This window comes from Schistocerca gregaria, chromosome 5 (genome assembly GCF_023897955.1).
Source record: "Schistocerca gregaria isolate iqSchGreg1 chromosome 5, iqSchGreg1.2, whole genome shotgun sequence".
Classification (NCBI taxonomy): domain Eukaryota; kingdom Metazoa; phylum Arthropoda; class Insecta; order Orthoptera; family Acrididae; genus Schistocerca; species Schistocerca gregaria.
Window position 1 is genome coordinate 465195885 of NC_064924.1, and position 15112 is coordinate 465210996.

At 38.0% G+C, this 15112-nt stretch overlaps 1 protein-coding gene across 11 annotated transcripts in view; it reads left to right on the forward strand.

Annotated features, from left to right (window-relative positions):
• Positions 1-15112, forward strand: part of LOC126271923 (DNA (cytosine-5)-methyltransferase 1-like) — a 212611-nt gene that overhangs the window by 109991 nt on the left and 87508 nt on the right. For all 11 annotated transcript variants that reach the window (XM_049974328.1, XM_049974330.1, XM_049974329.1 and 8 more), the window contains 4 exons: positions 3876-4088; positions 6951-7019; positions 7209-7302; positions 7392-7520. In XM_049974328.1, the coding sequence (XP_049830285.1) occupies positions 3876-4088; positions 6951-7019; positions 7209-7302; positions 7392-7520 (505 nt within the window). The remainder of the gene's footprint in view (positions 1-3875; positions 4089-6950; positions 7020-7208; positions 7303-7391; positions 7521-15112) is intronic.

Consider the following 15112-nt stretch of genomic DNA (forward strand, 5'->3'; position numbering starts at 1 on the left):
CTTTGTGGATTAGAGTTTCTTTTTGATATGCACTTAGATTTACTTCAAAAATTTCACTGTTGTCGATTTCGGATATTGATCTGTTTTTTTGCACTTGGCATTATATAAGCTCCACTGGCTTTTAGGAGCCCTTTAAACTCTGGAATTTTATTGCAAATGCTTCAGCAATTGATCACAAGTACTAGAACTGCTTCATCTGTGGGGCCATTTCTTTCAATGTCACCTTAATTCTTCAGTACCTCATCCAGCTATCATTAACTGAAATGGATGGAGAGTCACGTAAGTTAAACATCCATTGTGTGTACTGATATATGTAGTATAAACCTGACTATTTGAGAGAATGTTACAATTTTCAACCTTACGGTGCAAGTCCAGGACGTCACATCATAGGTTGTCACAGAACCTTCAGAATCTCTGGTTAAGCTTGGCTCAGAACCACAGCGACCAATCAATTTTAGAGACAGTGCTGCTCATTTCAATTTTTGTTGAGATTCTGTTAGTGAGGGTGCCCTTCGAGGGGGGGGATGTTGTGTATTGCACCGAGTTCTACCTGGTCCCAGCCTCCACTGTACAAGATCCCTAGACCTACCACTGACATGCCATTCACAGTAAGGTAGACAAGTGGTGATAGATTCCGTACCTCTGGCAGAGAAGACAGTTGCATATGGTACGTGCAGTACCTTTCAGATTTCTGATATCAGACTAAATAAATAAATATTTAACCAAAAAGCATGTGTTTATGTTTGAAAGTATTTAAGCGTTCGCCTCTCCGATGCCGTATCTTGGGGGATGAATTTTGTCACGATGATACTAGAGTTTGAATACTTATGCATGCCGTAGCGAAATGGTTTCTTGTGGTGCATTATTTCATATTTATCAAAATCTGTGAAAACACTGTCCTTCGCTAATTTAAACATTCTGCAGAAGTTATAAATTCTCATGCGGGACTCTCAGTTCAGAAATACATCCCCAGAATGTGAAGGATGTTTAACAACACTACTGATAAGTTGTGCTCAAATGCCTTGTACACGTGTCTCTGAAGAGTTAACTTTTAGACAAATACCTAATCCAGTTGTTAAGAAGTGTTACAAACTTTATTTTGTGAATAAAATCGGTGACCATAATAAGATTGACTACCAACGTACATGTGTTACACTACTGACAAGCTGGGTAAAAGAAACGTGACTCCCGTTCTTTCCTATTTCCTTGATTTTGAAAGAACCAAGGGATCACGTGACAGTCCATTGTTTCCTATTTCCATGGTTTGGAGAGAACCAGCAGTTCATACAACAGTGTGTTATTTTTGTCTCACAAATATAGGTGGCGTAACCTTGAAAACAAAAGAAAAATTGTAAAATACCACAATGCCCCATCCGCATAAGGATTTTTTGTCACAGTGACTCATAAGAATGTGATAGTGAGTGATTATGAACACGGTGACGAACACCCATAAGACAGAGAATGATATCTGAAAACTAACAAACCTTTCGAAACCCCTGCTGTCCACTGAGACAAGACCATGATTTTAGGGGAAAATTGCAGTAGTAATGAATTACTGCTGGTACAAATGAATTAATATTATGAACTATACTAGAAAATAAAGAAAGAGAAAGAAAGAAAGAAAGATGGAGAGACTCATTATATGGGAGATATTTCGGACTCAGATCAGAAATGGTACTGACAAGCTTTAGGCTATCAGTTAATGTTGAACACTTTTCAGAAAAAGAAGTTGCCGTGTGTGATATAAATTTGGAAAGATATGAGTATTGAAAACGTAAGTTCGTGGCAAAGTTTTACCTAGATGTAAAAAGTTTTATTTTCATTTTAGAATGCCCTTTGACCATTCTACTTTGTTTTAGAAACTCGTTAAACACAGTGAAATGGGAATTATAATGAATTGACAGCCTCCGAAAAATAACTGGCCATTATATTATGTCAACTTAAATTTCTGTTCTATCACTTCATTGAAAACTGAATTGATCTTATGAAAACAATGTCAATAAAGTAAATGAAGTCTTCCGTGTTTATCATTGCTTTTCCCATTCAGACTGATAGTGCATGTATTGGACATTATTGAACACATTTGTTCCTACTCTTTCTTTAAATATTTGTTAGGTGTTATTACCAGCTAACAAATGTTAGATATTGTTTTGTGAACAAAGCTTTCACACTGCAGACAAAAAGACAGAATGAATACCTGTCATACAAGTATATACTGCTGAATACACAATTGTCTGTGGCCTAGAGTGCAACTGATGTGGTATGGTGTGACACATATCCACTATTTAAATTATAAATTATACTTAGTCTAGATTAGAAATAGATATGACTCTGCTTTCAGATTTAAAAGTAACTCTCACTTTGGAAACATGCTAACTTGACGAGTGGGCCAGTTAAATCTTTAACTTCATATTAACTATGACTAATAACTAGTCCATTGTCAGATATTAATGTGAGAATATAAGAAGTCAAATTACCAACTTAATTAATGAGTTTCCTCAAAATTGTTTGCAAAATAGTGTAATAGTGTTAATGTGCGCGGGTCAAACAAACATGGGCATTGCAGTAGCGTAACAGTGTGGCAGCGCAGTAAGAAACATGGTCTGCACCGATTAGGTGGCATTGTGGTAGAAAATGTCGGAGCACTGAGGCACTTTGCAGTGGACTAGCGTGTCTCCATAAGCATTTGCCTCAGAAACCATATGCCACAAAATTCAGGTGCAATTTTAAACATTATGGCAGTAGCAGTGTTGTTTCTACATTATCAGTGTGGTGAATACCTTACATAATTCTAAACATTATTTCACAGATATTTGATTATTTCTGACACCTAAAAATTCATCTTTGATTAAAACCTTCTGTCAGCTCACAGCATTACACAAAAATTGACAGTTAAATAGTTTGCAAGTTACACCAGTTGCTCTAATTCGTAAGTATATACACATGTATGTAATATTCATCATTTAAATAATCAAAAGAACAAGAACTCGTAAACTAGGTGCTGGGGAGAGTGTCACTGCCAGCTGGCATGCAGCAGGTCATTTGTTCCCACAGCTGAAAGTTATGTGGTCACCTCAAACAAAACAAGGAAGATACATTCCAAGTTTTTTGTTTTCATCACTTTGAGGATCTGGCCTTAGTGTTAGAGTTCACACTGGTAGGGCCAGAGTCGTAACTATGTATTTGAAGAACGTACAGGGTTGTGAAATACCAGAAAAATACCCAGTTTCAGTTAAGTTTAAACAAAAGTGGGCATTAAATACGAACATAGGAACATGGAAAATAGGAAGTGGATATCACTACAGTTGGTTTTAAAAAGCATTGGTATTTAGTTCTGAGAAATAGTAGGAAAATCAGAAAATAGATCAAAGCTCAGATCTTCTTTTCACTTGGCAACTGTACTTACTTCAAAGGAGTGACTGACTCTACCTGCAATCGGGCATTGAAGTAATTTGATGGCGAAAGTTGTAAATTTGTGCTGCTCCGGGACTAGAACTCGGATCTTCCATATGATGCAAGTGGTTGCCGTAACCGTCTTGGCCAGCTGGATATGCTTTCTGTCCAACCCAAATTCTCAACTTAACACGCACTAGTAGCATCCACTGGTGTGTGTGTGTGTGTGTGTGTGTGTGTGTGTGTGTGTGTGTGTGTGTGTGTAGTCAGTCGTGTAACATTCCACAGCTTGAATTATTAACTAAATTGTTAGCGTACTCTGTTCTCACTCTGTGCATTCTGAAAGAGATAACTCATTGCTCTATTTTGATAGATATTTGTGTGAATAATATTTGACTGAGCTTTTAAAATAAATGTAATACTGCAATATTATTCTCAGTTGTAACACACTTAAAAATATCGATTTTTGTTTGGTGGGAAAGCCGTGGAACAGACACAGTTCTTGGAGAGACTGCTGATCCCCTGGAGCTCTTTGTTGTTGATGAATGTGAAAATACCCACATCTCAACTGTGAAATGCAAAGCCAATGTCCATTTTACACCTGTTCCTTCAAATTGGAGGGAATTAGGTGGTGTCCCTACAAACAAGGAAAATAACTTTGAAGATGATGGGAAGACATTCTTCTATCAAAAAAGGTGAGATACTAGTCTTTGGTACTTAATGGGTTTCGTAATTTGAATATTTTAAACAAAGAGGAATTAACAAGCAAAGTACACATCACAAATAAGAACTGAGACTAGTCGGTAAACTGCAATTATTGTGCTCCCAATGGCAGTCAGAGGAATGAACAAAACTGAGGGGGACAAACCTACTTTATAAGTAACATTATTTAATACTCTTATAATGTTGGGCCGGGAATGGGAAAACATCCACTGTTTGGTACTATGATCCTCAAATTACCATTGAGTGTTTAAAGAATGTTGTTGTATAGTTTCATTTCATGTTAATTTTAGATAACTTACACAATGTTATTTGGAGTATAAACAGTTTCCAGTGTACAAAGTCTCACATTTGCATCTTGATGATTGCTGCTTTCTTGATATGGTGAAACATTTGAGGATGGCAGCAACTCAAAAAATTGGGAGTACTGGAGAACGTTTAACTGTCTATAGTATCATAAGATATCTTCTCTCAGTCATCTTCCGTGACACTGACAGCAGACAGTTTGTGTGTGGTGTACAGTAATCCTTGGAACACATGCACTTGCATACAGGAGGGTAACCATAGATTGTAATATGCACTTTTACTGTTAGTCATTGAACTGTGTGGAATTTTAACAACCATCAGCCGAACATTTCGGAAGGTAGGTGTATTTTACAGATTATTTATATTGAGAAGGTGTCTTTCCATATTGCAATGAATAAAAGGTAGTATGATATTTCAGCATCAGAATAATCTGACCGTAACAAGGTTATTGCACAGTGATTATTCAGTGTTCCCAAGATGGACACAGGGCCAATTATCCAGTAGCAGTATAGTGTCTGTCAGCTATTGTGAATGTCATGCATAGAAAACTGAGAGTTTTTCAGGGCTTAACATCATAGTCAGTTTCTACATCGTCACGTGTAACTGAAATGGTTGTGATACTCACTGCACCTCATCTTTGAAACATTCGAGAAGCTGTTTCTGAATTTTTTAAACATGCTTACACCCATATTATTCTGTTCAATGGAGATTATCACTGACAAAAGGATGGTACTGTCATGTACATTCTAAGATCAAATTTACAATGCAGTTAAAAATAAATTAAGCCCTGTTTCTGCAAATTGTCTTTTCTTCAAATTTTTAAGTGAGCATTGTAGTGGTGCTATCATATTTATCAAAATTACGCTCTTAACCCTGTACAGAAAAGATCTCCCATGCCTAGTCTCACCAGTCACCTACCACCCACCAAATCTCTCATACGCACCATCGGGCCACAAAGGAGCACTCCCCTTGTAACTCAGTAATACCCAGAACTGGAGCAACTTAGGTATATTCTCCACCAGGGTTATGACAACCTCTCACCAGGCGCTGAAATGAGGAATAGCCTACCCAATATCCGTGTCCATCCCTGTTCCACCCCTGCTTCCAACCTCTTGCCTCATAGCTCATATCCTTGCAATAGTCCTAGGCGCAAGAGCTGTCCCATACATCCTCCCACCACCATCTAGTGCAGTCCAGTCACAGGCATCTTATATCGCATCAAAGATAGGGCTACCTGTAAAAAGCAGTCATGACCTACAAACAAAGCTGCAGGTACTATGCTGATTTCTACGAGGGCGTGACAACCAACATACTTTCTGTTTGCATGAATGGCCACTGACAAACTGTTACTAAGAGGCAGCTGGACCACTCAGTTGCCAAACATGCTGCCCAACACAAATGTGCTTCATTCCAATGACTATTGCACAGCCTGTGCCATATGAATCTTTCCTACCAACATAATCTTTTCTGAGCTGCACAGATGGGAACTCTCCCCGCAGTATATCGAATGTTCCTGCAACATTGTGGCCTCAACCTGTGCTAGTCCCTGTCCTTCACCTGCTTATTGGGTTTGCTGCTTTCACTCCAGTAATCTATAGCCTCCTGTTCCACCAACACACTCACTAGTCTTCCTCTTCCTCCTCTACTTCTCTCTTTCTCTACTCCTCCTCACCCTCTCAAACCTCTCAGCTGCACCTAGAAATCCTACCCTGTCCTCACGACGTCCCTGTGAGCTTCTACAGACAGCACCACACCTTCCTCCACCCCTACCGTGCTATCCCTCCCCTCCCAATACCACGCTAACGCTATCCCTCCCCATCCCCTCCCCACTCCAGCCCCCTCATTAACTCTATAACCCACAGATGGCTCCACCTTGAGGTGCGTTTGCTGTAACCAGTCCGGCTCAGTGTGACCAGAGACTGTTAATATTTTTTGCGATCTCAGATACAGTGAGTCACTTAAAGGTATCTTCAAAAGTAAGAAATTGCTTACATTGCCGACAGTACATGTTTGTAGAAGTGTAAAAGATTTTAAATCGTAAACAGTACAGTAGTGTAAACAAAGATATGCATGTTTGTAACACAGCCCGTTTCACATGTGGATCAAATATTTAACAAACTTTGAGTATCGGGAAAGTTCGCACGGCTTTGAAGAAGTGTCTTATTAACTACCGGTAGTGTATTTGTTTGTTAAAGAAAATCTCTTGGGGGATTAGATTATCTTCATTTCCACCATATTACTAATAAATAATTGAGAAAAATTGTGTTTTTGTTACTGTTACCAGAAATTAGGACTTCATTTGTAACATGTCCACAATCCAAAACACATCTTGTCATTGGCGACTGAATAAATAAATTTTCTCATGTTAGCGGTTTGAGATTTTTTTTTTTATTTTCTCTTAAGCTTCGTTTTTACATTGTTACTTATAAAAGTGTTTTCAAAATACATTTTTTTTTTCTTTTTACACCTCACTTTTTTCCTCCCGCCATCAAACTAAATAATTTAATCAACTATTTTGTTTTTACATACAGATATGACATAGAACATGCAAGATTTGAAGATTTGGAAGAGGACCCAGAATGCCAGAATGCTGAACATACGTAAGACAGTTAATTATTTATTTATTTCTTGTATTGATATAACGGTGAAAAATAAAGTTTGAAATTGGAGGATCAGTTACTTTGTGTGTTCATATTAATTAGCACTTCACATTATGTGCTTAGTACAGCATTAGCTGTTAAAGGTACTATTGGCATCAGCAGTAGCATTTAGCAGATTTGTTTCCACAGGTACTGTGCGGCATGTACTCGAAGAAAACTGCGAGAAGAAAATGAAAAACCAATTGTCTGCAATAAACTAGATTCAGAGCCTCGAAATCATGAGGTGAACTACTGTTAGAAGAAGTTATATCTGTTTAAACACTGTGTTTGATGCATACAAATACTAAAATTATGAAAACCCTTCTTCGCTAGGTACACTATGGTTCTGTGAGGTGGAGAAATGAAGACTATCAGATAGGTTCCAGTGTGTATCTTAGGCCAGGAACTTTTAAATTCAAGCGTGTTGCTGCACCTAAGGATCAGAAAAACAGAGATAAAGAGGTAAGGGCTTATTTTCTGTAATGGTTGTTTCCTTTGTTTGTCTCATTGTGGTTTTCACACCCACTATAAGGTGGTTATGAGGTTTATATCCACAGCTGAGGGCCTCCCTTGGTATTTGTCAGAATTACTGCAGTCTTTGAGTCCATGTGGTACAGAAATATGTGAACTAAGAGTTACTAACCATCACCACTTTATTTCTACAAGGACGTGTATAATAACATGCTCACTACACCAACATGTCAGAACAGTCAGACCAGTCAGACGTCCTACAACGAACAAATGCCGATTTGTCAAGCCTCCATTATGAGCTGAAAAAGACTGGTGAAACCATGCACATTGGAAACAGTTCTGCCCATGCTGGTGGCCGGTGATGCACCGCAACTACTGGAGGTACTTTGTGCCGGTGTATGCTGACACCATAACTCATCAGTATTCCATGATAATGCCAGCTTGCACTCATAGTTGCACGTGGTGGTTGTCCAAATCTGTGATGCTTAAATCACAACCCCAAACAAGATGACCTGCTGAAAGTGACTGGGTGTCATGAATCTGTTTCACCAGGTGTGGCATCAGAAGACATTGCAATGTCTCACTTGCAGACATAGTAACAATTGGTGCTGATGAGCGGGCTTTTAAAATCGCAGCTTGGTACATGACACATGCTATAGACACAAGACAAACTAATAAAAGTAAGAACAACACCATACTGACAATTAAGGATGGATTAATGTTATTAGAAGATTCGAAAGACTTAATCCTATTTGCTGCCCAAATGAAATTTAACTCATTGTTAGCATCATTATATTTTCTTGAATATCCACAGTTAAATCTTTTTCCTTGGGAAAAGTTGTCAGGGAATGGTTTGCATATGTTATTGTATATTATTCATTATAATAAACAGGTAACATTCTTGTTAATGGGAACTTCCCAGCTGCATGAAAAGTAGGTGACAATTCAGAAGGTATATCAAACATATCACAACATAAATCCTCCTGTGAACCAGGAGAGCTTCTGTAAAGTTTGCAACATAGGAGACGAGGTACTGGCAGAAGTAAAGCTGTGAGGATGGGGCGTGACTCGTGCTTGGGTAGTTCATATGGTAAAGTACTTGCCCGCGAAAGGCAAAGGTCCCGAGTTAGAGTCTCAGTCCGGCACACAGTTTTAATCTGCCAGAAAAGTTTCAATCCTTTAGCTGATACATGACATAAAGGCCTTCTTGTTGGCACATGATTGGGTAAGTATAAACTTTATACATTTCAAAATTATTCTTTAATGTAGAAGTGGGTACAGAAACAATAACAGTTAATTCACCTCTAGTCATTAAAGAGTGTATTGTAGTTAACTTGTACTAAGCATATAAATTATAAGAATTAACATACTAGATGTTGCATGTAACATACTTCCCATTAATAGGATTATCTGTAAGAATTGGTCTGAATCCAAGAGTAAAATTCTTAAGCAATCGTTTGAAATATTTTGTACAGCTTTTCTCTAAATTAAGAGCGTCAATTCTAACATTTGACGGACTGTCAGTAATTCTTAAAAGCAGGGAATCTAAATCTAAGTGAGCACTCACTCGAACAGCTCTTGGATGTTTGCATTCATTTCACCACAAATCATGTTGAAATGTTTAATAAATTGCTTTACAATTTGTTCAGTAGAAACTGTGTGATTAGTAATGTTTCTTTGCATATTCCTTAATACAATTATTTCACATCGCCTGTACACCCCAGAAAAAACCTGAGAACTTTTTAGAATTTTGGAAATTTTTCATTGTTTTAGTTTTCAGTTAAAGTTTTGTAATTTTGACTGGTAGGAACTGATACTCTAACAAAGAAAGTGCTGGGTAGTTCTGCACCGCTGTATAAAACCTTAACCATTCGAAAGGTTCATAACTTTTATGATTCTAAGAGGAAGTATACTGTCACTTAACATGGAAAAAGTGTACTTTCACCCTGGAAAAAAGTGTTTTTTAAAATGAGAAAGTTGGGAAAAATCCTTTTCCTTATCCACATATACACCCTGTTTTCATTAGACAGGTTTACTGAATTTCTTCTAGACATTTGTTCAAGGGCTAAAATCTTGTCTTTGATGTCCAGTAGATCTCGTCTTGTTAAAGTACCAAATATAGTATGAAGGGTACTTCATCCAAAATCAAACCGGGCAAGTTTGCGCCTAATCAAGGTTTTGTATGGAAAAGATTTAAGAAACGGTTCAACTCTTTGTGATAATTAGGAAATGTGGACTCCACTTGCAGTTTGGTGGGAATCCAATTGCTATACATGTAAACTGTGTTTATTATCTTTGGCTAAATGACTCATATCAATTTTCTTCTTAACAGAATTGAATTGCTGAATCTCATTCAAATGTTATTTAAGTGCAAGCTTAGAATTGTTTGTTGAAACGATCATGCCTGACCATTGTTGGAACAAAACACCTGTTTGTGGTACTGCTACTACTATAGCATTAATAGAAAATATTGTCATAGTAAAAACTAGAATTACAGTAAACATGGATAATTAATTCTAAACACTAGAGTTAAACACTGAATATAATACAAATGCGTCTCTGGTGGTAACCTGTGGAATAAGATTTACTTACACTTGCACACTTTATGTAACACCTGCAATCTATATTTGCACAATACATTCACATCTGCATATGACTGGGAAATAAACACGTTTTAAACTCATTCACACTACACGTGTCTATGAAGATGTTAGGGGTGTCTGGGACTAGATTGATTGATCTTTTGCGATGCCTCACTCTCGAAGTCTCAACTGTGACCTCATACTGCTCGTGTCCTGGATTCAGGAACAACTGGTCGGTCTCTCATTCTTTGGTGTCATCTCGCAATGCTACAGGAAGGCTACCTACACATGACTTTACATGATTGACATGAACAATAAACAAATAAAAAGGTAGTTGGAATATGAGTGTGACATGCAACAATATCTCTAAGATCGGATACTGTCCTTTCTAAAACTTCTAAACAGTTTGATGTGACTCTTGTTTAACGCTACGTTGCTCAAGTAGACAAGATCTATGACTGAATACTGTGACACAACTGCTTGGCGATCATGTTGTTTCGCTTGCTGCAGAGAAGGTTGGCAATTCCACTATTTCACTCTGTCCCATGTTGCCTTTAGGTTGTACACTATTTCCCTTATATGTTTATCGCTGAGTCCAGCAGTTGATTGTGCAAAGTCCAAGGATGAACTTATTCTTCTTCCATCTACAATCTCATGATGTGTGAATTTTTGCATTGTAAGTACTCAACAGCATGTGGAAGACACACATCCCAATTGTCATGCTTGCTGACATAGTGGCTAATGATCGTAATGAGTGTTCCATGAACTCTCTCAGTGTGTCTGTTTTCCTTCTGGGTGTGCTGGTGTAGTTTTTAGTTACATTATTTGTATTAGCTTACAAGTCAGTTTAAGCAATTCACTCATGAAATTCGGGCCTTTGGCACGGATTGTCCTTATTGGTGATCTAAACTTCAGAATCAACTGTTTTACAAAAACATTAGCCACAATTTCAGCACTTTGATCAGGTATTGGCATATTGAGAAAATATTAAAATGTTTTAACATGGTCAATATACAGGGTGTACCACTTATCTTGACCAACCTAAATAACTGTTGTCCAGATGCAAATTACAAAATGTTTCATGCAAATTTTTCTTTAGCTGTGCGAGGGACATCAATCAGCATGATTGCCTGTGTTGTAGTTTTGTTTTTTTACAAAAATATGAACAGCTGTATGACTTTTTAAACAGCACCCTGTATTTTTTATGCGGTATTTCATTTCCTCTCCTAAAAACCTGTTCAAAATGTATAACAGTGTACCATTCATAGTGTACTTTGTTATACAAAAAACCAAAGCACAAAGCTCCTTTTCTGCTTTGTTTAATTGTTTGGAAGCAAATGGCATTGGGTGTTCATGGCCATCAATTTCTTAAGACAAAATAGCACCAACAGAACAAGCATCTGTTGAAAGAATGAAGTACTTGCTGAAATCAGGATAGGCTAACACTGGAGCTCTGTTTAAGGCAGATTTAAGTTCTTCCATTTCCTTCATGCATTCTGTTGACCAATTGAATGTAGTTACCTTTTTCGGTAGCTGTGTCATTGGCTGTGCTATATATGCATAACTGGCTCTGAAACGCCTATAGAAATTTGCTAATTTCAAGAATGATTGTAATTCCTTTAAATTCCGTGGTTCATGAATTTCTTGACAGCTTCAATTAATTTTGTATCAGGATGGATTCCTTCACCGGTTTAAAATGCCCAAGGAAGTTCACTTGATTTTGTACAAAGAGATATTTATCTATTGACAATGACAGATTTACGCCTTTTATACACTCGAAAACTGCTTGAAGAGTCTGAGTAGACTGCTTCTGTTGATGTATATAAGAGCTGGTATTGGCGTGAACCCTCATAAAATGGAATCTGTCAGGCACTGAAGTAACAAAGTATTCTCCCAGTCATCTAGATTCACTGTCAGCTGATGATCTGATGATATCCACTTGTTAGATCACAAACCGAAAATATTTGACATCTGCCCAAGTAATCCAGGATTTCTACCAGGTTAGGCATTCAGAGCTAGGCAGTCTACGCAAAAACAGAACTGTGGTTCTCCGAAAACCGATTTCTTCTTAACAGTGACAAGCGATGAACACCATAGTGCAGGATCTCTTGGTTTCATAATTCCGGCTTCCAGTTGTTCTTTATCCATTTCTTCTACCAGCGTTCTTTGACTGAATAGTATTTTGTAAGGTCTCAAAGTGATTAATGCTGCATCTTCAAAACAGGTGCTAAAATCTTCTGCTCTTCAACTTTCAGCTGTTCTATCTTCTGCCAAATCTTTTTCTTTACTTCATTATTAATTTTAACTCCTGACTGCAATTTTTTGGTACCACTACAAAGATCTGTCTCCATAACTGTGACATTTGAAACTCCATTTGGGATATATATGACATCACTTCACTTATGCTTGACACTTATGCAACGATCGTTCCTCATGACAATAAAATGTGTTCATTGCTCATGTTCACAATTGTTATTGGGACTAACTACATTATCTCATCATTGTGGCTACACCTACACTTTTGGCAACACAATGCATTTTGTCCAGTAACTCACATTTATCTGACCACTTCGTCAATAAGAGTTCCTTCTTTGCATTGGGGTGATTTGAGTTGGATATAGAGTTTTTTTCCCCCTGGTGAGTATGCTGAGGCTGATCATTTTGCACATTGATTTGGAGGGCTTGAACTGACTTATGGGTTGGTTCCATTGATCCCAGGATGTCAGTGCTGCTGCTCCTTTGAGTATGATGTGAAGAATGATTTCCTAGGTCATAGTGTCTATGGCCTAGTCTGATCAATCTATCTGCAACAAATCTCTGCCCTGTTACCAGATAAAAAAAATCAAACTGAAGTACGCAGTCATAGTGCATTTTGTTGTTTGTAACTATTTGCACCCTCTCTGTGTATTTTTCTTGGCCTAAACGTAATTCTACATAAGCCTCTCCATGGTTATGTAACTTCCTGCCATTTGATCTGTGCACTTTGAACTGTGGCGGTCTTAACTTATCCCTTTTGTCAATGTAACACCACCCTTGCAAAGCATGTGCTCCTGTGTCAATTAGTAGCTTGATATATCTTGTACGATAGACAGCATCAATTACAAAGTCATTGTCGATCTGATTTTCGGTGGAACTAACAGCAATCACTGTCTCGTGCAGGGGGCCGATGATTTGGTGGCATGTACGACCGCATACTCGAAATGTGGCTCGATATATGGCTCTGTATCCTCCTTGCAGCCTTTATATGTTTATGAGAAGGCTTTTTGCAACTGTAACGTTCTGAATTTGTGTTGAATAGACGACACTCTTCTTTTTGCATATCATTCAGCCGTCCTAAATGCTTCCACAAAGCCAACAGCTACTTCTACCACTTCCCGCAAGTCTTACATTGCGCCACTCTGACTGCTTTGCTTACTTCCTCGCCATACAACCCATGGATGAATGTGTCTAAAGTTCTCTGATCGACTTTGAACAGCTGAATGTGATTATCATTCTCGTCTTCTACCAGGACGTATGTTTGATTTTTACTGTTCTAAAGTCTGTCGGCAAACTAATCAATAGTTTTATACAGTTATGAAGTTGCTCTCTGTAGAATCTGACAGCATTTTTGCGTTTGAATCTCTGAACAACTGTTGCTTTGAATTCATTGTAATCTTCTGACTTCACACAAGTGGGCTCCACATTGATGAAATCTTGTGCGGTTCCCTGAATTCTTAGTTTACCAACCATTATTTTATCTGGATCTGTCCACGAACTCAACAAGGCAGCTTCTTTAAATTTATGGAAGACTACTTTTACTTCTTCCTTGGGTTTACCGCTTAACACTTGTACTGATGTCAATAATGAGACATTCCTTACAGGGCCAGCATTGCAAGAACTATCATTTGACAGTACACATGAAAGGCTGCATGTTTTTTAATCGCTGAATCTCTTTTTCTTAAATCGTTTATAATGATTTGGAGATAGACTGTTACCTGGGTTAGATTCTGACATACTGATTTATGTATGCCAACAAAATCACTATTACAGCATAGGTTTTACAAATCCATCACTGCATTTCCTTTGGTAGCCAAATTTGAGTGGACTAACCTGAATTCCAGCGTTGGATGATCCTGTGTTGTCAAATGACGTCCATGCTGCTGCTGCTGCTGCTGCTGCTGCTGCAGCTGCTGCTGATGATGATTCTCTGTGAAGATATGCCAGAAATTTGAAAATTCTTGGAAGTTCACACATTGTGGCACCTGCTCAGGGCTGTAGGTTTTCCACAATTGATACCAACACTGACACCACTTCTGTTAGGTGGTTAAGCAGTTTGTGTCACTAGCTTAGGGCCTCCCTTGGTACTCGTCAGAATTATTGCAGGCATTGGGTCCTTGAGGTACAGAAATACACGAATTGTTAGTTATTAACCATCACCAATTCATTTCCAGAAGGACATTTATAACAACATACTTGCTAAACTGATCCGTCACAACTGTGTTGATGATATATCACAAATACGGATTTCTGAAGACTCCATTGTGAGCCAAAAAGACATAAATTTTGCATCCAAACCATGCGCATTGGAAACGGTTCTTCCCGTGCAGGCGGCCAGCAGCGCACCACAGCTAGTGTTTCCGCGCAGGTGTTCTGCGCTATCGTATACTGACACCACACATTGTCAGCATTCCAGGATAACAGCCGCTCGCATTCGTACTCTTATGTGCCGGATGCAACCAAGCATACAATACATCCATGCTTTAAGGTAAAATGCAACATTTTGACAATAACTGAAATAAAATACAAATACACATGGTTATAGTCTAGATTTGGTCACTGCCAGGAAGATCACACGAAATTGCAAATTGAGTTTACACTCCTGTCGCATTTTATTTTAAAGGCTGTTCATTTATTGAAACATAAATTACATTTAAAATAAATAGCTTGCATATTAGTTTATGTAATACATTTTGTGCACATTCATTCTTCTTGTCTCAGTCCTCATTGGTTTGACATTAGAGC